This window comes from Lucilia sericata, unplaced genomic scaffold (genome assembly GCF_015586225.1).
Source record: "Lucilia sericata isolate MDLA Ls3-8-SP2 unplaced genomic scaffold, ASM1558622v1 Contig000438F_arrow, whole genome shotgun sequence".
Lineage (NCBI taxonomy): Eukaryota > Metazoa > Arthropoda > Insecta > Diptera > Calliphoridae > Lucilia > Lucilia sericata.
Window position 1 is genome coordinate 147,036 of NW_023994453.1, and position 24,244 is coordinate 171,279.

Genomic DNA, 24,244 nt, shown 5'->3' on the forward strand with positions numbered 1-24,244 from the left:
ACTAACTAACTAACTAACTAACTAACTAACTAACCAACTAACTAACCAACTAACTAACTAAATAACTAACTAATTAACTAACTAACTAATTAACTAACTAACTAACTAACTAACTAACTAACTAACTAACTAACTAAATAAAACATTGATGTCAAACCATTCTAATTAATTTATTCTTTTGAAGTTGCATATTCTTCAAATCTGTAAGTCTTTTTAAAGAATGTTGAATGTTGCAGAAAAGAAAATACGCCTTAGCCTCGCATGGACTGAGAGAGTATTCCAGCGTTTCACTATCCTTTCCAAAGGCTGCGTTCGTCCAATTTTGTGTAGATGTAGCCATAAACACAGGTTCACAAACAATACGCACCATCATACAAACCATAGGAGAGACTGATTGTGCATGTTTTTAATCCGGTCCTAGTTGCATCGAACGTTGTTGCATTGGTTGGGATAACTCCCTTATGCTCCCTTTGTAGCTAGTACATTCGCCCCTTCAATGTCGATTATCCCCTAGTGGCCTTGTACCCATATAAAGTTGAGCTCACTTACTGTCCAATACGGTGTAAGATTAAACTTTATCGGGTCAGTTTGAAACCTTAATCTTGACTTTTAACCCCTTTTTAATTTAAAAATATACTTAGGCATTTTATTTCTTTCAATATTTTGTTTTATTAAAAATTACATTGATTATATAGATTTACATACATACACACATATACATATGTATTTGTTTAAAAAATGAAATAAAAATTAAAAATATATTTCATTAAATTATAATCACTAAAAAATAACATTTATTTAAATACATTTTATTTTTAATTTATTAAATTAAAAATAAAATTGTACTGATACCATTCATACAAATGCAACACAAAACAAGTAAGAATGTATATGGTCGGCTATTACCGATCATATAATACCCTACACCAGTAGATGTATAGAAAAAATTTACTCCTATGTATTAATTTTTTTTACAAAACTAACTTACATGGTGGGAATAGATTTATGTGCATTAAATTAATTTTCCGCAAGGAGGTCAATATAGGAGTTAATTTTAATTATAGACCAATCTTTGTAAAATGTATTTTAATACTAATGTATTTAAACGATTTATGTTCGTTAGGACAAAATTTTGAAAAATTATTTTTAGTTATTATAAAGCGGATTTCGTTTTAATATTCACATATTTAAGTGAAATTTGAAATATTTTAAAGATTATTATAGCCCGATCATTACTTAATGTGATCACGAGAAACATATTCATATATGTAATAATTTTTTAAAAAATCTGTGATTTGTTTATCAATTTATAATAAATAAATTTCGTGCAGTTTTATATAGGAATTTTTTACTTAACTTCTAAATATATGCTTAATAACCTCCCTACTGTATGGTGTAGGGTAACGAAAAAGAAGAATTATAGTTATATAGGAGGTACGGATTTTGTTTGCATATGTATGTATAATAAATAGTATCACGATTTTGACTACTATCAAAGTAATAATTGATTTAATTATGTAATTAATTATAATAATTCAAGTTTTTTTATTTTTATTCCTGCGACTAAATGTAGTATTATAGCAGATGATAAATACTTATGAAGATGTTGTAGGCGGCAGGCATCCAAGTTCGAGTGTGTTTGCCATTAAAATCCATGATGAATATTTATAAAATAATAAAACCCATTAAAAATTTACATTTACGTTAAAACGGCAATGTTTTTCAGATGAAATGTGTTTGGTTTATTATTACATATTATTAATTTTTTATTTGTAATATTCTTAGGATGCATTTAACGTATGAAAATCAAACACAAAACGAATTGAAAATAATCAGCTAGAAATCAGAAGAATATTCTAAACGCGATTTGGAATAGTATCAATGGTATTTTCAGCCTCATCGTCTTTATCTTGACCACCACCACCACTATTATTATGCTACATTATTCAGATATTTAGCATTGAATATATAGTTGTTGTTTTAGTTGAAGAAGTTTAGTGAGTGTATACCGATCGTTATTTGGTTGGTTGGTTGATTGTTTGAGTGATTTTTAAAAAGAAATTTCAGATAAAAATCAAATTAAATTGTTTGCAGAATCCAAATTGTTTGCAGAAGTTGATGATGTAGTAATATAAATTTCATAATTTTCATTAAATAAATATATATATTTAAATAAAAGTAGTAATTCACGCACACCCACGCACATACACATACATACAATTTTAACATCGAACACCGTCAATAGTAGTAGTTAGCAGTAGTAGAGGGAGAAGTTTTAACAGTCGGTACAAATATAGTTTTACGACATTTATTTGGTACAAAAAGAAACAAGTTTGAGATTATATAAAAAAGAAAACAACAAAAAAGAAACAGGAAGAAAAATAAAAAATAAATTGTTAATAATATTAATAAAAACATTTCTTAGGACATTAAATGAAACATAATTTAAGGAAAGTGTAAAGGCTATTTCCAATAGATTTAATATAATGATCCTATGATCGTGATGTGCGAAAAGTTTTAATTTAAAATTTAGATTTTACGTAGTGATCTTGTGCTTAATGATCTAGATAGGTAATGTAACGGAAAATTTTAAAATATAACGGATTAAAACACACCTTTTAAAAGAGTTTTTGGTGGAATGCCAAACAGATTACCACTCGTTGTAATTACATTTTTCTTACTATTATCCGAAAGTCAAAGAAATCTTTTGTTAACGAGATTTATTTGAATTTTTAAATTGTTAACTACATATTTATAGAATCATTCACTCAAGCTTTTTCAATGGAACCTATTCCATGATACCAATTCATTATTCAAAAGTATTTATATGTAAGTTCTGATTACACAGGCCAGAGCTGCGCTAAATTTGAATATGATCTGAAAACTTGTTGAACAAACCACGTTTTCTACACATTCAAGATGTTATAACGGAGTGAATTTACTAATTATCTAACTTAGACACAAGATGTTACGATTCTTTAATAAAAAAGTCTGTCTGAGACGATATCTCAGTGAATCAGATATATGTAAATACATTAGACCGACTGACTCTGTATGGAAAGCATACAGAGTCAGTTTGTTACCCCTCTCAAAATTTACCTTGCTTTGTTTTATGACTATTGAAATCAATTTTATAAAGACCCCAGATATCTTTGGGGTCTAAATCTTCAATAAATCTATCTGACATGCTTTCGAGTAGTTTCCTATTTAAAATCATCAAAATCGGTCCATAAATAACGGAGATATGAGCAAAAATTGAATTGAACAAATATATTTAATATGGGATACCATTTGAAAGAGTTTTTATAACCGCATTCAATGGTGTATAAAACATAAATTACAGTGTCCTTATAATTGCTTTAATTACTAAAAAACTTAAAAATTTAACGTTTTTCATTAAAATAAAAAAAATAGCACATTTTTTCAAATTTGTAAACCTTTAGACGCATCTTCAAAAGAATTATACCACAGTAAAATTTAAAAAAGTTTGATAGAGATTTCCTTCGTAGGAGTTTGATATAGTAAATAAACATTATTTATCTGAATTCCGTTGTTTTAATTGACAGGAGAAGTGACGTTTTTTTCACGTTTTTTTATGTCAAAAAAAATAATAAGTAGTACATATACAATAAGTACATAAAACTCATCTATGAATTATGATTGATATTGGAAGGATTTTACTTTTAGGACAATCAAACATTCCGCTTGAAATGGTTTTTGATTTCGAATAATTTTTTTAATTGGTAAATAATTTTATTAAACTTTATGAAAAACAGGTATGTAATTCTAAACAAAATCTAAGTCCACTAAAAACCTAAAGTGGTTTTATCCAGAAAATAGTCATTTTACTTCGTCTTAAGAAGCAAAATAGGGAATACTCTATAACAGCGAGGGAAAAAAAAAACAAACAAAAATTGTTTAGTGCATTAAAAAAAATAAAATAACTAAAAAGAACATTAAACACAACAAACAAAATCAATTGCACACAAAAAGATATATGTAAATAATTTTAATTGATCTAATAAATATTGTTATTCTTTTATAAAATACATATTTAACAAAATTATTTAAACAGATGTAAATTAATTTAAAAAAAGACAACAATTTAAGAAAGATTGAAAAATTATTCCTTGTCTTTATTCTCCTCTACTTCTTCATCTTCAGGACACGGTCGGCTAAGTATTTCCTGACAAAGTGCAATATAGTCCTGTAAATATATATAGTACATGCACGTGTGTGTGTGTATGCGTGAATATTTTTGACATCATGCATGAGTGGGAATGTGTGATTTGATTGATTGAGTATAGGCGCATGAGAGGGAGGCATGATTTAATGCGAGGAAGTGTAATTTTGTTATTAACAATGACAAGTGTTTTCGGCAAAAGAGAGAAAAAAGTAAAATAAAGAAATTAATTAAAAATAATGAAGATATCTACTTGTTAAGACGCACACATTGAAAAGAACACTGGATTCAACCAACGAGCACGAAGGAACAATATTTGTATACATACAATACATTTAAAGAATTTTGAAACTTTCACAGATTTTGTTAACAGAAATTCTTATATAAAATCGATTTCGAACTTTTGGTTAGTTTCTAGCGTTATCACCACTTGACAAGCAATATTGAGTTTTAACGAAATCACTCGACCCTATTTCGCATTCCATTATGCAACGATAGAAAATATTATTTAAAAAAAAATGGAATCGTAAGGAAAAGAAGAAGGTCTTACATTTCGTTTCAATGGTTTACTATAGTGTGTATCTGTTTTACGATCGTAGCTACGTTTTTGTAAGTTATTCGCCTCTATTCTACATTTCGATTACGTTTCCGCCTTCAGTTACGCTACGATCGAAAATAGGTATTCCAACAAAAATGAGGAGGACGAGGAAACAATACCTCACCTCCTTTGCTATTGCGTTTCGGCTTTGCTGCTCTCTATTGGAGGAGGTATCTGGGTTATGCCTCAAAAATATCCTAAACTTGTGAATCAAATCGGCTGGTTTAAATCTGGAAGTAGTGAGTAGTATTTAAATTTTCTCCTATTACCACTAGGGCATCACAACGGGACTGCAATTGGGTGGACCTATGTAAGCCACCCTTCTTACCTAAACCTAATGTACATATCATCACCTAAAACGAATCTGTCGATGAGTTAACATTCCTTGACTATTTATAACTTGGGTCGTTTCGGCGATTAACAATATCAAACCTAATTAAACATGCCGTAAAAACTCGAATAGTGCGAGGCACAATTAAGATCCGGTTTCCACAGCTATTCCTAGCACTTTAAACCCCATCTGACTGTTGCAATATTTCGCTATTATTCAAAATGTATCTTCTTCAATGTTTATGTAAGCCTTATACGCACAATATAAGATTAATGGTTGCAATTCTTCGCCCTTATTCTGCATTACAATTCGAGTCAAAATTTTTCCGTTTACAACTTTATAAACGTAGCTAAAATCGCAATGCAGAATTTACATAAAGCATTGAAACAAATTGGAATTTCTTTTCGTTACGATTCCGTTTTTCGTTGGAATATCTTTTTCCAATCTTTGGGAAACTGAATGCGGAAACGTAATCAAAATGCAGAATAGGTGTGTTATTATAATAGTAAGAGAACGAGGCCGGTAAATTAAACTATTCGCGACTTTGTGAGGTTTTCTTTTAGTAAATTCCTGAAGCAAATAATATCTGCAATGTTTTACATTTTAACAAGGTTTTGTTTTTCTAAATTTAGTATTGATAATTTTTTTTTCTATTTACATCACGGGGGACACACTTGTGTCCACCATATTGATCTCAGGACATTAACAGAAAAAAGTAGTAATATTTTTCTCTTTCTCTTTAAAGCTTCGGCAGAAGTCATTAATAAATAAGTTCGATCTTCAAGCATGAAGTCCAAACGGCCAGTTATCACTGCATTTGTGTTCCGTAGCTATGCTTTCGAAATATATAGTAAGACCTGTGATCTTTATGGGTTATATGTTTCACCAATCTACAGGTAGCCTTAATCAGCCACATAGATTGTGCAAGCTTGTGAAGTTTATAGCGAAAGCGGTATGTCGACGAAACTTTTAGTGTACTCTCTTGCTATCCAAGAGCCACGTTTCGTAAGAGAGTCCGCAATGGTATTGTCTATCTGTTAATGATGTCGAATTCAGTTCAGTCTTATTGTCGAATTCTTCATTAAGGGATGTCCGACATTAGAGGCCACGCCCTTTAAATATGAGTTTAATGATTAAACTCAAATATCTGCTATAACAGCTAGAATCATGATCTTTGTATATATATGTATATTAGTGGGCGTGACACTAGCCGTATAAAAGATTTACACTAAAATTTGTATATTTGGGAAGCTATAAAGCTTCGCGCAAATTCCTTTATTGTCTATATACATAGTGGGTATTAAATACTAAAATGTTAATATCAATCTAGCAAACAATATAAACTAAAGTCTTTAAGGGACGCCCCCATATACATACATTTGACAAACTATAAAATAAAGAGCCGTCAATTTTTGCTAAAGGAACTTTAACATCAATATAAATATTTAAAATATTAATGGGCAGACCAGCAATATGTCTAAGAAACGTAAAAAATTGCAGTCTTCAAATATTTTATAAATAATTTTATTATCCAAATGCATGTTTAGGGCAAAAAACTGCATCAATGAGATCACTTCCGTATATAAGAAAAATAGTATATTGAAGAACTATAGCAGCTAAAAAAATTTTCAAAATTTGCATGAGCAACTTTACTATCTATGCAAGGGTAGCAAAGTGTACTGGGTAGTAGCTAATATGCTATAAAACTGCACTCAATTGGATTCTAAACTTCTAACTATGTACAACTAATCTTTGTAAATAATTTAGGAGATTTTGTTTAAAATTATATATTTCGTAAATAAGCACATTACTTTTGTTTTTTATATATTTAATTAAATTAATAAACATTTATAAATTACTAAGTATGTATGATTAATTTTATTATTATTTTTTTTTTTTTTTTTTTTTTTTTGTTTTTCGTTTTAAATATTATTTGTTTTTAATTATTATTTTTTTTTAATTATTATTGTTCATATTAAATTATTTATGAAAAATCCGTTTCGTTAAACAAAAAAAAAAAAAAAAAGAAAATGTAAAGTACACTAATTGACAATAAAAAAGAAAGTTGTACAAAAAAATATATAAATGGAAATAAACTAAATATTATGATTTGTTTTATTATTAATATTTTGTTTTAATGAACAGATAGCTAGATGATGATCATGATTACAATGTTAATGATATTGATACATTTAGGGATAAATTACTCTATGCGATTGATACATACAGTACATCAAATCTTGGGATTTTTCTTTGTTTTTGTTTACATTTAAGCAAGCTTCTTATAAACTTTTCTTTCTTTTTTATATATTTATTTTATTGGATGTTGTGTGGCGGTAAGGATGATTTTTCTCACACACAAAACACAATCAAAATAAATGTTGATGGAAATTTCGAAACATACAAAGTACGTATAGACTGATTGATAGATAAATGGCTGGTTGTTTTATTTTACAGTTACAGGTGCTGATGATGATGGTGGTGGAAGTGTTGGATTTCCTTGTTTCTAAAGATGGAGATTTAGCAAATGTTGATTGAATTCCTTCATTTATAACGTTTTTTAGTTTATTAACATGTAATTTTATTGTTTTTTTAATGTCCAAGCATTTTATTGTGTTTGAATGTTATTGATAATTATGAGAATTGAATGATTGGATTGATCGATTTTTTAATGTTCAGTTAAATGACACAAAGTGTTTAATTTGATTTTTTTTCTTTATACAGCCAAAAAGGGTCCTTATACTAAATGCACAAGAAGGTGTTTTTTTAAACAATAATAAAATAATAATAATTAAAATAGCAATAAACTAGTTAGATGAAATGAAAGCGAAACAAATATATAAAAACAAATACAGATAAAAAAGTGTGGGAATTATTTTGTCTGTCAGTTGTTTCCTGTTTGGTAAATGGTGTAAATAAAATTTCGTTGCTTGTATATATTTGAATTTTTAACATTGTCTAATTTTGTTTAATTTTTTTTTTGTTATTTTAAGGGATTTTGAAATTTGTATTGGTAAGTAAGTAGTAAGTCAAGGTTTTGGTTATGTTTATGTTGTTGTTTGTTCTTTATTAAATCCTGTGTTTCATTATAATTAAACATAAAACTCTAACAATGCATCTGATTGGTAAAAAATATTATGGATATTTAGTTCACCATATTTTGTGTTTGTTTGTATTTTTTTTTTTTTTTTTTTTTTTTGATGGGGAAGGGATGAGAAGAGGGATATTTTGCATCTTTCATTCACTCTTTCTTTAAGTTTGGAACAACAAATGTTGTTGTTTACTTTTCTCAATTTAAGATTTCTTTTTCTCTATTTAATGGTTGCTGTTTTTGTGTGCTTTTTTATTAATTTTTCTTTTTTTATTAGATTTTTTATAATTTTTAGTTTTTTTTTTTAATTTTTCATAGGATTTTTTGTATGTTTTGTAAATGCAGAGGAGTAGTATATTGTGAACAATTTAAAAGAAGAGGAAATTTTGTTTAAAAAAGTAGTGTGTTTTGTTAAAAAATATAGTTGTAGTTATAATAAAGAAAACATTTAAATAAACATAAGAGTGGGAGGAAAGGAAAAAAGGAAAAACGATATATGATTTTAATAATTGTTTTGTTACATTTAAAATAAATTTCATTTTAAATTTACCGCTCGTAGTGGCATTTTAAAGTTGGCTGCTGCCTGCAGCTGTATTTGATAAGCTAAGCTATGAATTTTGAAGCCATAAAGTCTGCAAAAGAAAAATTAAATTTAAATTTTAAAAAATTATATACATATGTATATTTTATTTAAAGGTTATTTATATTTACCTTGGAACAAATTGATTAGTGGGCCTTTTAGGACGATATTCAGGATGCACCATAAATAACATATGTGGAAAACCAGTACCGAAATAAGCACCATCCGTATGATGGTGTCGTGATGATTTTGGTGTATAAACATCAATACATTTGGGACAATATACTTTAACCATTGCCTCACCAGGAATATCAGATAAACCTAAAAGAGAATTTAATTTTCAATAATATTAAACTAAAATTTTAATTAAAATTACTTACCCAATGGCAACATCGGTTGACTTTCACAATAAACGCGTGGGCAATGTCCAAAATCACCAGTTTGATATTTTTCAATCATTTGCGCAATGCCACGATTTGTTAAAATATAACGTGCATGTATCAAACCATATAACATTTCAGCAGCTTGTTCGGTCATATCAGATTGTAAGGGATTATCTTCAAGTTCATCCTCTGCAATAATATTAATATTCAATTTAATTCAAATAATGTTATACAACTGTTGTTTTTATATAATGTTCAACATTAAACTAGTTTTTTAATCACTTTTCATTTGTGAATTTAACAATCACATATTATTGTATTTTACTTACCAGGCTCTAAGTCTAGGATCATATCAAGAGCTTGTCTATAATTTGGTACTTGTTCATTTAAGCCAGTTAAATTGAATTTATCCTGTATGTAATCTTCATCAACCTGTAAAAGTATATTGAAAAAATTAATAGAATTTTTTATAAAATATATTGTGAAGATTTTCTAATGTTGAAATTTTGTGGTAATCCTTTTACAAAACCTTCGTTCATATTGTAAAATCCCCAAGTCACTAAAATTATTATGTACATATGTTAATTACTTAAAATTTTATTTAAAAATAGTAGATTTGGGAATACGTTATGTTTAACTTCCCTTGTTATTTTTCTAATATGTACTTCAAGATCGATTGTTTTCCATATACATTTATTTTAAATTGGATAATTTTTAAAAATTTTCTTTGAGTCCCTATCTCTTTGGTCGCTTTATGTACATATTTTAGTTTAGAAGTGTTGTGAAAGAAACTTATTTCAATTCTAAAAAAGTTGAAAAAGTTGATATAAGCATTCTAACTTCAAATAGCCAACCTTTCGCTTTATAAAGCACAGCAAATTGCCTTGATTACAACTATCTATGCTCCGACTCTGTCAAATACAGAGATAACACACAAAAGTGCGTTGTGTTATTAAATACACCTATTCCGGAGACTTTAGTATCAAGGCTTTGGATGCTAAGCAATCTTTCCTACTATTACCACCTTAGTTAATAATTTCGAGGATCAGCCAATAATAGTGTCACATTGGTGGATTTACTCATTTAATACTACTTTCTGTATGTTTCAATATTCAAGTACAGTCAAACAAAGTCATTCTAATAACAACCCTAGAGCTCTTTCAAGTACGACCCCTATAATATTGCCACACTTTCAGAACGTAACAAGTTTTCCTCTAAAACTAGACAACCTGGAACTAGTTTTTCGTTCCAGGTTCCAGGTTATTACCTATTTGTAAACTCTATTACACACTGGAAATATTCTTCTAACCAAGAAGACCCTCTACGTACTTATGTTAAGTTGATCGATATATCTATCGTTCGTTCATTTATTTAAATAACTTTGAATTTAAAATTAAAATTGTGCGAAATATACAAAATCAATATGCAACTATGTATGTAAATTAAATACAAATTATTTATTTATTTATTTATTAATATCATTAGTTTAGTGACGTTTAGGTGTGTCAATGACTCAAAAATAAGACAAAATAAATATTAACAATAAGGAAATGCAAGAAAATATAACAATATCAAAGTAAAACACTTTTCAGTCTTTAATTAATGAAATCAAATTGGTATTTTAATGTTGGTGCGCCCACAGACTCTGAGCAATATTTCTTCAAATAATACGGGGGGCTGATCTTAAGAACAGGGACTAATTTACTTGTACATTTAAACAATATAAATCACACATCGATGAATGATTAGATAACAAATAATTAAGACAATAATATAGCATAAGAAAATCATCATTATTTTACGATAAATAATCTTAAATCTAAAGTAAATAAAATAAATCACACATACCTCACAAAAGAATTCATTGCCGCGTAGACCGCAAAACCAAGTTACCCAAGATACTTCCTCAGAGCTGCTCATTTTTCTGTAAAAACCGGAAAAAAGATTAATAAAGCAAGACATTCACTGGTTGAACCAAAGACCAAAATCTTAAAGTATTGTATATGCAAGTGTATAAAAAAATAAGACACCAAAAAAAAATAAATAAAATTAAATTAAATGTAAAATTTGGTGGACTAATGATTGTCAGTAAAACCAACAATTCAACTAGCCACCCAGTTAATTAAACTGTAAAGAAATTTTGTTAATAAGTGGCAAGAAGAAATTTATCATCTTCATTGTATCACAATTTTTTTCTTTTTCTTTATTCAAATTAAAACACACTGCAACTCACATTAGGGGAAATATTTTTGAAACTTTTAATACAAATTCAACTAAAGAAAAAAATAAAAATAAAATATTTGTCCAATTATAGTTTTTTATGTATCACTTTTTCTTATTATTTTACTATTTTCTTTTTATTTTACAATTTTTTGGTAAGAAATTGTCATGCACACTTTTTCATTACTTTTCTTTTGATTTCCAAAAGGGAAATTTTTTTCTTATTTTCTTCGTATGTGTCTTTTGTTATATTATTCCACCGACGACATATTTGTCAAAAGGAAAAAAAAATATGTTCATTTTCATTTTAACACTTCATTTATCATTATTTGCATTTTGTGTTCAGCATTCCGACATTCAATACATATGTTTGTGCTTTTTACTCGTATTGTTTTTGTTGCATTATATTTGCGAATGAGCATATCACTCTCTTTTTTTAACATGACAATTTATCGATGCCGTATAACAGAATTTGTAATTCTTTTTTTATTTTCTTTTTCTGTCTTATACACCGCTCGTCTGTCTGAAAAACTTTTGAAAATTCATGTTTTCTTATTGTTTTATACACTTTTTTCTTACTTTATCACGAATATTCCACTTTAGGCAAAAACTTTCACATGAATTGCTTCATTTTAAGTTTTATATACACTCAAATTTTATTAACTTTTCTTGCCAATCACGGTAAAAAAAAACTTACCTTTATCAAACCACGTTTAAGGAATGAAAAAAACTGAAAAATATCGAGAAAGAGAAGCAGAGATCTGCGTCGACAAACATAACGGCGGCAGCGGCTCAAAATCGAATGTAAGCCGGCTACATTTTTTGTTTTTAATTCATTCAGCGATATTGAACAAAAGCGGAATCCGATTGTTTAAAAAGTGGTATTCTGGAAGAAAATAAAAACGTCTCGATTATTTTAAAACGTGTTAAAAAAACACGAATGTGTGAATTTTGTTTCTTTAATTGAAACAAAAAGTTGAATTTCCGACTTTTCAATTTACAAAATTTCGATTTTTCAAATTTTTACAATTTGAAGTTTCGTATTTAAAAAAAATAATTCAGTATTATAAAATTAAACAAGTCAAAATGAGATTTTACTCAATTCGAATTTTTCATCTTCTATTTCAAAGTTTAAGTTATGTTTCCAGATTTACACATTAAAAACAACGTTAGCTTTTAAAATAAAAATAAAAGCACCATCCAATTGATAATTTAAATCTTAGATTTAAAACTGAAACTTTGTCCGTCCGTAGCAACAATATATATATGTACTTTTACCATTTTTTAGACGTTTTCGTAATTTTTCCTAAATCAGTCGAATTACTGACATTTTAGAACCAAATAGTCGATAATTGACAAAAATTCATACCCGTTAATAAAACAACCTTTTGATAAAACAGCAAACCCTAACAGCTGTTTTTGATTGTTGTGTGGTGAGTTTCTGTAAAAACGTAAACAAATGAAACAAAAACAAATTACTAGACATATTTATTTTGTGCTAAGAAAAATTTATGTATTTTAATAATGTTTTATAGCCAGTGCAAGTGTTCTTGGTGTACACCATCTACCCCAATAATAATCCCGGTTTCATTAGAATCAAGTATTTTTAAAACGGCCATATATAATGTGCAATTCATTCTATATTCTATATATGCTTTAAGTGCAGCATGACTATCAACCTAAAATCTTACCAGAGACCGGCGAACAATGTGATTCCCTATTAGTTCCGTCACTTTCAAGATCGCTAAATCACCACTTGGAAGACACAACCCATCAGGGAGTCAAGGAACATTTTACACCGTTTGTAACACATTGAAATATTGGTCTAATATCCATAAAAGTATATGCTGGGATCTTATTACAGTCTAAGATTGAGTTTGTTATTGAAAATGGACAATATCGCTATACGATAAACTCATCAGGGAGCCAAGGAACTTTTACACCGAAATATTGGTCTAAAATCCATAAAAGTATAGACTAGGATCTTAGCCAATATTTGCCAAAATATTTTTAGTTGATGGAGTTTATTATTGAGCTTCAATACTCCAGTATAGCGAAGAAAAACGACAAAAACAAGTTTTATAGGAACTAAAATCTTTTTGCCAAATTTTATGAGGATCAGGATATTATTTTACAAGATTTATATGATCCAAAACCATTCTGGGTTGGTTCAAAATTGACCCTACCCCCATATAAGTTCCCCTTCAGAAAAAGATATTAACTCCAATAATTGTAATAAAAATACCAATATAGCAAAGAAATTCCACATAAACAAATTTAAGGGGATCGGTCCATAATTTAACATATCCCCGATATAAGGTCCACCTCGGGAAATTACTACCACTCATAACTGGCTTAAAAAAATAGCTATAAAATTCGACAACAACTTTTATATGAAACAAAATTTATCTGTAGAATTTTGTAAGGATCGGTCAACAGTTGACCCTACCTAAAATCTCAAACAGATTATGTCATCCGATTTCTACACTTCCAACTTAAAGTTCTATATAGGTTTTTATCGTGCACAAGATCGTCCGATAGCAGTTATATATCATTTAATATATACGGCCATAGTAACATTTTTTGTAAAAAAAAAGTTTGTTGTTGTAGTACACACCCTAGAACGATGAAATCCGGAAAAAAATGTATGCCATCCGATTTCTACACTTCCAACTTAAAGTTCTATATAGGTTTTTATCGTGCACAAGATCGTCCGATAGCAGTTATATATCATTTTATATATATGACCATAGTAACATTTTTTGATTGTTTTTTATTAAAAGGCATTCTGTAACGATATAATCCCAAATATATTTATATTTTATCAGATTTGTTCCTTTCCACATTTATACACATATTTTAATTGATCAAAAATATTTTTTTTAATGTAAATCATGAAAATCAATTTTTTTGAATTTTTTCCACGTGCATAAACACATATTGAAAATGTAAATAATGAAAACGAGTTTTTGCGTCTTTTCCACGTGCAGAAACACATATTTGTAAACAAAAATAACTCACCACACCAAAAAAAATGTTTATTTTGATAAAACAGCTGTTACGGTTTGTTTTATTTTTCGTCGGGTTGTTTTCTTTATGTGCGTCTGTTACGGTTTGTTTTATTTTTCGTCGGGTTGTTTTCTTTATGTGCGTCAAAAATTCGATTGCTCGAAAAATTGATTAGTGCTAACGTACTTGTGTCGCATGTCCCATTCCTGCTATGTACATGATTTTATATCAGTTGTTATGAAATTATGTCAATTTATGAAAAATATTAATTTTCTAAAACGTAATTCAAATAATTTTAGTAAGATTTAAATCATAACTTTCGAAAATTGAACCAAGGCAAAGAATTTAATGTTTTTAAAATTTGCAGCTGCTAATGAATTCAAAGTTTTGCAATTTGCATGCCAATGGTAAACTAAAAAAACTCTCTATGTTGGCATCACTACTTTCGTTGCACTATTGTTTTTACAAAAACGCTATAGTACAACACTCATGTAAATATTCAATATCGTCCGAGCACGTTGTGTTTTTATAAATATTTTTAAATTTTTACAAGTGCATATAAATAAAGATATTTATTAATATAAAAAATGTCTGAAGAAATTAAGGAAGAAAAAACAAAGCCAAAAAATAGTCGTTATTTTATTGATCCTGTATTAGAAGAAGACGTGGAAAAAATAAAACATAAACCAAAAAATCAACAAGAATTTCAAGGCGAGTTTATACAAGTAGACGAAAAAACACCAAAACGTCTTCCATATCATCTGAAGCGTAAGGGAAAGAACAACAAAGATGCTGGCCACCATCTTAAAGACAAGAAACCAAAAATACCAAAAGAACTACTACGCAAATATGAGCGCGGCGAAAAAGTGGAAGAGGATGGCATTAAGACCAAATTCTTTAAGCAAAAACAACAACGTAAGGAAGTGTATTTAGAATATGCTACAGAACAAGCTGCACGAACTGAGCTACTGTTGACTGAACAACAAGGTTTTATTGAAGCCGATGAAGGTGAAGTGACAGCAGACTATAGACAAGAGGAAATTGCCGCCAATGTTGATATACAATCGGCAGCGAAATTGTTCAAATTGAATTTAGATTTTGGACCTTATACTATGCGATATTCTAAAAATGGTAGGCACTTGTTGCTGGGTGGACGCAAAGGTCATGTAGCAGCTTTCGATTGGATAACGAAAAAGTTACATTGCGAAATGAATGTAATGGAAGAGGTGGCCGAAGTTAGTTTTTTACATGTTCACACAATGTTCGCTTGCGCCCAAAAAGATCATGTTTATATATATGATAATCAGGGCACCGAATTGCATTGTATCAAAAGAATGTATCGCGTTAATCGTATGGAATTCCTACCGTATCATTTTCTATTGGCTACTGGGAATAAGGATGGTTATGTATCCTGGTTAGACGTATCTGTGGGTGAGCTTGTGGGTAACTATAACACAAAATTGGGAGATATACGTATAATGCGGCAAAATCCAGGAAATGGTGTACTTTGCATTGGCGGTGGAAAAGGTGTCGTCTCAATGTGGTCACCCAAAGTACGAGAACCTTTAGCAAAATTATTGTGTCATTCAACACCAATGTCAGCTCTGGCTATTGATCAAAAAGGGCAACATTTAGTGACGGCAGGTTTAGACCGTAAGGTAAAAGTGTGGGATATACGAGCCTTAAGTGGACCTTTAGCAGAATATCATTTACGTTTGCCAGCAAATCATGTGGATGTCTCACAAAGGGGCGCATTAGCTATATGTCAAGGCAACTATACCGAAATATACAACAATTTAATTATGGGCGAGAAAACAAGCCGCCCCTATCTGCGCAAGAATTGTGGTTCATTTATTCACGGCATGCGTTTTTGTCCATATGAAGATATTTTGGGAGTTTCCACAGCTCAAGGTTTCCAATCTCTGTTGGTACCTGGTTCGGGTGAGCCTAACTACGATGCTTTAGAGGATAATCCAATGCAGACGCGTTCACAACGTCGTGAACATGAAGTACACGCTCTGTTAGAGAAAATACCCGCAGAACTTATAACATTAGATCCGAATGAGATTGCTACTGTTGATGCTCCCACATTACAAGAGAAAATCGATGCTAAACGTTCGATATTCTTTGTTAAACCACCAGAAATTCAATTTAATTCTAGACACAAAATGAAAGGCAAAGGTGGAAGTGCGAAGGCATCTCGCAATAAACAAATTGTTAAGGATCAGAAGAGAAAGGTTTGTAATGTTTATATTAGTTTTTAGCTGGATTGTAAATATTATTCAAAATTATTAAGCTTTCCTTATAAAGTTTTATTGTTGTTGCCTAATTAGCTAAATATGTACAGGGTTGTGTGATGGAAATCTAATGAATTGTTGAGAATTTTCCAGCGAATTTCATAGTATTTGTAGCAAATTTATGGAATATTAAAATTGATTTTATCACATATGAACCCTAGAAACCTGTACTTATATCCTCAATCTAATTCAATGCAAACATTTATAATACTTTAACTAACTTTAATTTAATTTTCAGGAATTCATACAAAATGTTCGCGAAACAAAACAAAACATCATTAAATCTCATAAAGTTGATGATGGTGATGACTTTATACCTTTGGAAAGTGAAACAAAACCCAGTGTATTGGATCGTTTTAAGCCCAAAGCTCTTAAGAAGAAATCATAGTTTTATAAATCAAGTTAACATTTTAGTTATACAGTATGTAATTATAATTTTTATTAATATAAAATACCTACAATAAAGAATATTGTAAAAATGTTTATGCAGCAGTTAATATATATTGGCAGTAACCAGCTATTCTTTTGTCGGTAACATTTGTCTCCACATCACTTAAAAGCTTCTCCATAACTTCCTTATTAATGCTCGTTTGTGGATTGAGCCAATAAAATAAATTGATAATATGTTTTTTCCCCTCGAATACATTAATAGCTCCCGCTACTTGTATTGTCTGCAGATGATCCACAACTTTAGACATAATATTTCTTAAAGCATTCAAAAATATAGCATTCTGCTGTTTGCCCAATTTACCCATTGCCACAAGACATGATTCACTTATTGTGGGCTTTAATAAAAGATTAGGTAAATATTCCAAAAATTCACAAAATTCCTCATTACTATATGCAAGGCAAAGTTTAGAGTCTTGCACAATTTCACATAGCAATATAAGAATTTTGGATGCTATACCCAATTCGCTAAATTTATTACTTAAAAAGGCTTTAATGGTGCACCTTAGCAGAATTTTAGTTTCTTCCTTATGAAGTTCCAAAAGCGTTGAACCATTTTCTAATAAGAGTGCCCGTAAAGCCAATACCAGTGATCGTAGGTAGTCATTAGAATTGTTGGTAGATATGGAATTTACAATTTTTGTAAGATACTTTAAGACAGCAATGAATCTGGTAGATTGTTCATTCAAATGATTTGAATAAAAACGGCACATTAAATATGCTACCGTTATGTTTTGTTGAAAACAATGAGGCAACATATCTGTGGAGGATTTCTTATTTTTTCTTTTTGCAATACCATCGCCTAAAATAAAGAATAGAAAAGGAATTTAGAACATTAATAACATAGAGGAATACTGATTAAATATTTACTTTCTTCATATATCATTTGTTGGTACGGATAGGAATCCTGCAAAAAATTGGCTGCAAAAACATCGGCATATTGATCTTTAAACCATATACTCAAATCATGATTGTTCACTTGTTGTTCATATATTTCTATTAGTGACCATAAATTCTCAATAATTTCCAAAACAATTTTCAAAGTTATGGCTGCATCAAGTGTAAGCAATGTTTCGATAGTGCCTGAACCAGAAACATGTTGCGGTCTCACTTCCAACCACGACTCTAAGAGCAAAGGCATTAAATGTTCCACGTATGAACGTAATTGTCCCGATTCATCGCTGATACTAATTTCACCAGATAATGTAGAACTACCCAAAGAACGATTGAATATTGATGATAGATCACAAATTTGATTTGGTGCAAAAACTCGTTTGACACCATAGTGCTGTTCGGTTTTTGAGCTAAATGTTATAAATTTACTATTGTTGTTATTGGCTTTTGAGGCATCTTCACGCATACTTCGTTTGTGTTCAGCCAAAGTTTGCAGCATTTGTTGCAAACGCAACAAAACCTTGGAACGCCATTTAATTGTAGTCTGCCTTTGGCCCATATTCACTGTTAACATGCGTCCGGCTTTATCACCATCTGCTCTAACTCTTGAAATCATTTCTAAAAAATTTTGAAAAATTTTAGCACTATGTACGGCCACCAAATGGGGTACATGCTGAAGTAACACATCCAACATCATCAGAGCGTCCTCTTGAATGTTTGGCTGTATATGTGTCATAGCACAACGTAGATACGATGAAATTATGTGAAAAAATGGAGCTACAGCTTCAACTGACAAATGACCCAGCAAGCTACTAAGTGTTTTAAAAGATTCCCTTCTGGCTTCCCGCTCCACATCTAGTGAAATAGCTGATACGCCTTGTATAACATCGTTTAGAGATGACAATAACCCGGGGTGGTTAATGCTGATGGCATCTCTCAGGTTTCTCAGTGATTCAATGCGAAAACTTGAACTGTGATGCCTAAGTTTCGATAATGTCTCCTTCAGATTCACTTGTTTTAGGCCATCTGCATACTGGCTTTCTTTGAGTTGTTCCCGAATTGTAATTTTACGCACTTTGAATTCTGTTTTAGTAACATTAAGACCTTTTGGTAATTTAGCACCTTTTAGCTTAACTTTAGCCTTTTCGGCACGTAATTTCTTTTTGTGAGAACCACCCATAATTGTAATTTATAAAATAGAATTAAAATAACAGAAGCGTTTATTAAAAATATCTACAATTTTGAAAATAAACAAACACACGTGTGATAACCAGTGTTGCCACTTTCGTTATTATTAACCAAAATTCATTATGTATTTCTAATTTTCATGCGTACATGCGAATTAATTTTTCGTTTTGGTTATTTTTAAAAACAGTTGAATTAAATGCTCTTTGCTTTTATTCTCTTTTTAAAATGTCGAAAATAAAAAAAAACTTCTTTGATCTCCAGTAATAATTATTACTTATGTGGGTCGACCCACATAAGTCTGTCTCTTATAGAGTCGAAACAAAACAAGATAAAGAGATGAAATACTTTAAGTTGCCCCATTTTATTTGGTATTAAACATGGAAAATATCGATCAACGATTTCACCTACCCCCATATTATGCCCTTTTCAGAAAATGACTATATTGCTAGTAACTGGATGAATAAAGCATGTATAACGATGAAATTCGACATAAACAAGTTTTATTGGAGCCGAAATGTTTTTGTCAAAGTTCGTGAGGATCGGCACATAATTGATCCTATCTCCCATATAAAGTCCCCTCAGAAATTACTTTGAAGCGCAGAATTGGCTACAAAACTGCAACAAAATTCTACATAATCAAGTTTTAAAAGAACTAAAATATTTATAAGGTCCCCTTCAAGAAATGACTTTAACGCAGTTATGTCTTCACAATCTCTCACAACTGATACTATCGAACTTTTACGTTATATAAAAATAACTAATGTAGCTGCAATGTTTTGTATGAAAGATATCTACATACATATTTATGAAATTGAAGTTATTTTTCAGTTGCAAAATTATTGACGAAACATTAAAACCAATATGGTAGCTTTATAAATTCAAAGTTTTTTCCAAACACTTCCCAACGAGACTCGAACAATTGCTATAATTTGGAACGAGTATCGAAAAGTGTTATAAGATTGGACAGTGAGGTTTTTTGTTCTTTTTCTCCGTGGTTTTTGCGATCAAACATGGCACCAACCGTAAGTGTCCTGAAAAAATATAATTTTTACTTATAAATTTGTGTAATAACTGGAAATGAATATAAAAAAATATACCTTAAATGCGTTTTTATTGGATGAAATTTGAATTTAATAATAATATCAAGTGATTGCTAAGAAAATTGTGGATTATTGATTGATATAAATCTTGTCTTTTTTTAGCCTAAAAACCAAAAGGGTGACAAACCCGCTGCCGCCAAAAAGGCCGAACCTGCCAAGGCTGCCCCAGCCGCCGCTAAGGGCAAAGTTGAAAAACCCAAAGCTGAAGCCGCCAAACCTGCTGCTGCTGCCAAAAATGTAAAGAAGGTCCCAGAAGCCGCCAAGGATGTTAAGGCTGCCGCCACCAAGGCTGCCCCAGTCAAGAAGGACGCCAAGGCCGCTGCCCCAGCCAAGAAGGCTGCTGCTCCCGCCAAGGAGGCCCCCAAGAAGGACGCTAAGGCTGCTGCCCCCGTCAAGGCCGAACCAGCCAAGACTGAAAAGCCCGCTGCTGAGAAGACCGCTAAGGCTGTAGTAACCAAACCCGCTGCCGCCAAGCCCAAGAAGGCTGCTGTTGCCTCCGGCAAAGTAGGTAAGAAGGCCGTTTTGCGTGGTAAGGGACTTAAGAAGAAGAAGGTTTCTTTGCGTTATGCCATCGATTGCACCAACATTGCTGAAGATAACATCTTGGACGTTGCTGACTTCGTAAGTACTCGAATGTATTAAAATGTAAAAATTTAAAGACTACCATAAAATATCTAACAAATATCAGATTGAATACTAAGTATTCTATATTTTTGGTCGTCTATGATGACCATATATGCCTTTGGGTTTGCCAAATTTAATTTAACCCTTTATAGGGTTAAATTTTGTCTGTTTTCAAAAAAAAAAAAACTCCTTGTTCTTCTAAAGACCTTGTTTCCAAAATCCTCTAAGAGGGGCTCTGGATGTAGCACAACGGGGTAGCCTCTGACTGTCAGAACCTGGACTGACCAGTGGTGCAACCGTTTGTGAACTGCGTCAAGACGTGCTATGTAAACCGCCACGTGGTGGGCCCTGGGTTGGGTACACTTGCAACCGCAAGTGCTCAAGCCAAGATGCAATAGTGCGCCCTGCCAAAGCGTTTTTCCAAGTTGGGCGCTGCAGGTATCCATTCACCCAAAGCAAGCTTTATGTATTGAAAATTCTTTATAAATATAAGATTCCACCCTCATCCCAGGAGGGCTTTGTTGCTAAAGAGGCAACAATGTTGTATCAATATTTATAATAAAAAGCAGGTAATTTTTTTAATAATATATGTATAAGAACTAAAATTATTTTAAATTAAAATTCTATAAGCGAAAAAAATTGTCTTTACTGGCCACGACTGATTTGTTGTTAGAGAGTGATTACCCTCGCTCTGATGACAGTGTACTCAGTGGCATATCAAAACCACACTCTTTTTATATTTGGTTTTTAAATTGTATCTTGATTTAAAAGCTTAACAAACAAAGAGATAATATCCTTATATTCTCCATTGTTTCCATATTCCAAGTGAAATTGTCATAAATAACATATAAAAAAGTTTTGATGATATCATTTGTACTACAGAACTGGAGGAGTGTTTCCTTTTACGGTATAAAGACAATTTTTTTGAACAAGTACAATTTTTTCTCTTGACTCAACGGGATTTTATTTTTTTTTTTTTTGTAATTTAGGAAAAGTACGTTAAGGCCCGCATGAAGGTTAACGGTAAAGTTAACAACTTGGGTAACAATGTCACCTTCGAACGTGTCAAGATGAAGTTGTACGTCAACTCCGATGTCCACTTCTCCAAGGCCTACTTGAAGTACTTGACCAAGAAGTACTTGAAGAAGAACAGTTTGCGTGATTGGATCCGTGTTGTCGCCAACGACAAAGATTCTTATGAACTCCGTTACTTCAGAATCAGCTCTAACGATGATGAGGATGAAGATGCCGAGTAAATTAATGTTTTTTCTTTTTTTACTGAAGTGATAAACTAAAACAAAAAACTTTGTGTTAAAAGTTTTTTACATAATAAAATAAGAACTTTTTTTAAAGTTAAAATTGCTTGTAGTTTTGTGTTTGGTTTAATTTTGAAGTTAGACTAAAAAAAGAAGTAAATATACTAAACGTTTACTTTGGTATGTAATTACCGAAGATAATAAGAGAATTTTGTAAATCAGGAATTTCGAATTGTATTTATTAGAAATTTGGATTGCAATGATATTGGTATCCATTTGAAGCGCAATGGGCTGGGGAACGTCATTCCAAAATGTTATAAATAAAGTTATAATCCAACAAATTGCAAAATACCTTATAAGAAATATGTACATACAGTGTCTCACATAAGTATTCGAATTTGGTTGTACTTTGAAAGGAAACATAATAATATTTTTGCGTGTGAAATGAATAATTAAATTTGTTATATTGTCTAGAAAGTCCTATGGTTTAATATCGCACTCTGTTAAATTTGCAAAAATTACATTTATTTAATTTATTTAACTTTTTTTTTTAAAAAGTCCGTAAAATTGATTCACAAAAGTATTCGAATTTTTCTTGTATTTCATATTTGACCTTATTTTACGAAACACATAAATTAGAATCAAATGATTTTTTGCTTAAAACTGTTTTAAGGGGTTATTATCAACCGAAATGATATATTTTTAGCCCTTTTGCTTCACAATTTTGGAGCATTTGAATCACCTTTTCATGTAATATCATTAAAATGACAATTTTTTACCGGATTTGCAATTTTTTCCTTTTTTCTGGAAATAAAATCAAAAATTAATATTGCGATTTAATATAGACCCCTTAAGGTATCTAAAAATAATAGTTTTTTTTTATAAGGATCTGCACTTAAACTTTCCAAGACGTATTTTTGATATCGCTCTTCTGTTTCTATTTGAATTATCTGGATCTTAAGTCCTTTTTAGTACAACTAGGGTCAATATTTTTCGACAAAGTTGACTAGTATATATTCATGTAGATATTAGCAATAAAATATTTTAAATTTTCAATACATTATAGCGATATACAACTCCAAAACATGCCTTAACAAAACGACATACTATACAGTAGATTTCAGTTTTTACTACTCGTAACTTTCACACTTATGTTGCCCATTACAATAACACTGTAAGTATAAAATTTTGGGTTTATTTTGATCATACCCAGCAAAAAAACTGTGGAAAAAGATGTAGAATTTTCATCACAACTAGTAACCCGAAGTGCTTCAAATTCGGGTGTAAAACCTATGAATTTTACATTAGCGTGTCATTGGAGGGATGTTGTTCATTTTTGGCAGCTTTGAACTACATCTGATCTTATTTTTAGAAGCAGTAAAAATCCGATATTTGGATGTCAAAAATAAAACACATTCTCTTAATGACACGCTTATGTAAATTTCACTACTCTTTCACCAAATCTTGATGTACTTCAAATATGTTATTTGTAATGACTTTTCCACATCTCTTTCCTCACTTTTAACTGTGGTTTCATTTGTAAGGAAATATTTGGTTTATAAAAGTGAAAAATATGTAATCGCATTTTAAGATGTGATTAAGATGTAGTTTGTAAAGTATGACATCAATTATTTTTTGCTGGGTAGTAAATAATATTTAAAGGTTAGGTTAGGTATTCAGGCTGCAAAGACGCACACTTGGGTCCTGTTGGTCCCTTTGTGATACCTGTAAAGATAATAAAATATAAAAGAAAGAGGGTAGAGGATAGTAGAAGATAGTTTAGGATTAAGTCATAGAAGAGAAATTGAAGTGGAGGAGAAGATTGAGAGGTCTGTCCTTGCGGACTAGTGAGTGCCTTAATTATGGCTTGGTGGTCCTAAAACCAGTTACTGTGCCTGATGAAGGCATTTATGTTATCCAGTCCTAGATTGGATAGTTCTGACAAGTCATCAAATAGTCGTTTTCCTAGATATACGGATCGAGTGGCCGCTAGCGCCGGGCATTGACAGAGAAGATGTTCGATGGATTCTTCCTCCTCTTCGT

At 30.6% G+C, this 24,244-nt stretch overlaps 4 protein-coding genes across 11 annotated transcripts; 2 read left to right on the plus strand and 2 right to left on the minus strand.

The window, feature by feature from the left end:
* Window positions 1–965: 965 nt before the first annotated feature.
* Window positions 966–12,202, minus strand: LOC119604843 (casein kinase II subunit beta). Of its 8 annotated transcripts, none has more exons than XM_037957721.1 (7): window positions 12,084–12,202; window positions 11,015–11,090; window positions 9,496–9,598; window positions 9,164–9,355; window positions 8,915–9,104; window positions 8,754–8,835; window positions 966–1,937 (listed from the first exon to the last, which is right to left on the minus strand). In XM_037957721.1, exons 2-7 carry the CDS (start codon window positions 11,084–11,086, stop codon window positions 1,857–1,859), a joined length of 720 nt encoding a protein of 239 aa, XP_037813649.1. In that variant the 5' UTR covers window positions 11,087–11,090; window positions 12,084–12,202; the 3' UTR covers window positions 966–1,856. The 8 variants fall into 8 exon arrangements, with proteins under 8 accessions (XP_037813649.1, XP_037813650.1, XP_037813644.1 ...); XM_037957722.1 differs by lacking the exon at window positions 12,084–12,202 and adding an exon at window positions 11,400–11,647; XM_037957716.1 differs by lacking the exon at window positions 966–1,937 and adding an exon at window positions 4,064–4,207.
* A 2,650-nt stretch (window positions 12,203–14,852) lies between these two features.
* On the plus strand, window positions 14,853–17,175 carry LOC119604860 (WD repeat-containing protein 46). The gene is made up of 2 exons (XM_037957745.1): window positions 14,853–16,632; window positions 16,931–17,175. Exons 1-2 carry the CDS (start codon window positions 14,983–14,985, stop codon window positions 17,078–17,080), a joined length of 1,800 nt encoding a protein of 599 aa, XP_037813673.1. The 5' UTR covers window positions 14,853–14,982; the 3' UTR covers window positions 17,081–17,175.
* Window positions 17,114–19,298, minus strand: LOC119604859 (testis-expressed protein 10). The gene is made up of 2 exons (XM_037957744.1): window positions 18,010–19,298; window positions 17,114–17,941 (listed from the first exon to the last, which is right to left on the minus strand). The coding sequence occupies exons 1-2, from the start codon at window positions 19,211–19,213 to the stop codon at window positions 17,175–17,177; spliced, it is 1,971 nt and encodes a 656-aa protein (XP_037813672.1). The 5' UTR covers window positions 19,214–19,298; the 3' UTR covers window positions 17,114–17,174.
* Window positions 19,299–20,103: 805 nt separating this feature from the next.
* Window positions 20,104–22,313, plus strand: LOC119604861 (60S ribosomal protein L22). The gene is made up of 3 exons (XM_037957746.1): window positions 20,104–20,243; window positions 20,424–20,942; window positions 21,935–22,313. Exons 1-3 carry the CDS (start codon window positions 20,232–20,234, stop codon window positions 22,199–22,201), a joined length of 798 nt encoding a protein of 265 aa, XP_037813674.1. The 5' UTR covers window positions 20,104–20,231; the 3' UTR covers window positions 22,202–22,313.
* Window positions 22,314–24,244: the final 1,931 nt, after the last annotated feature.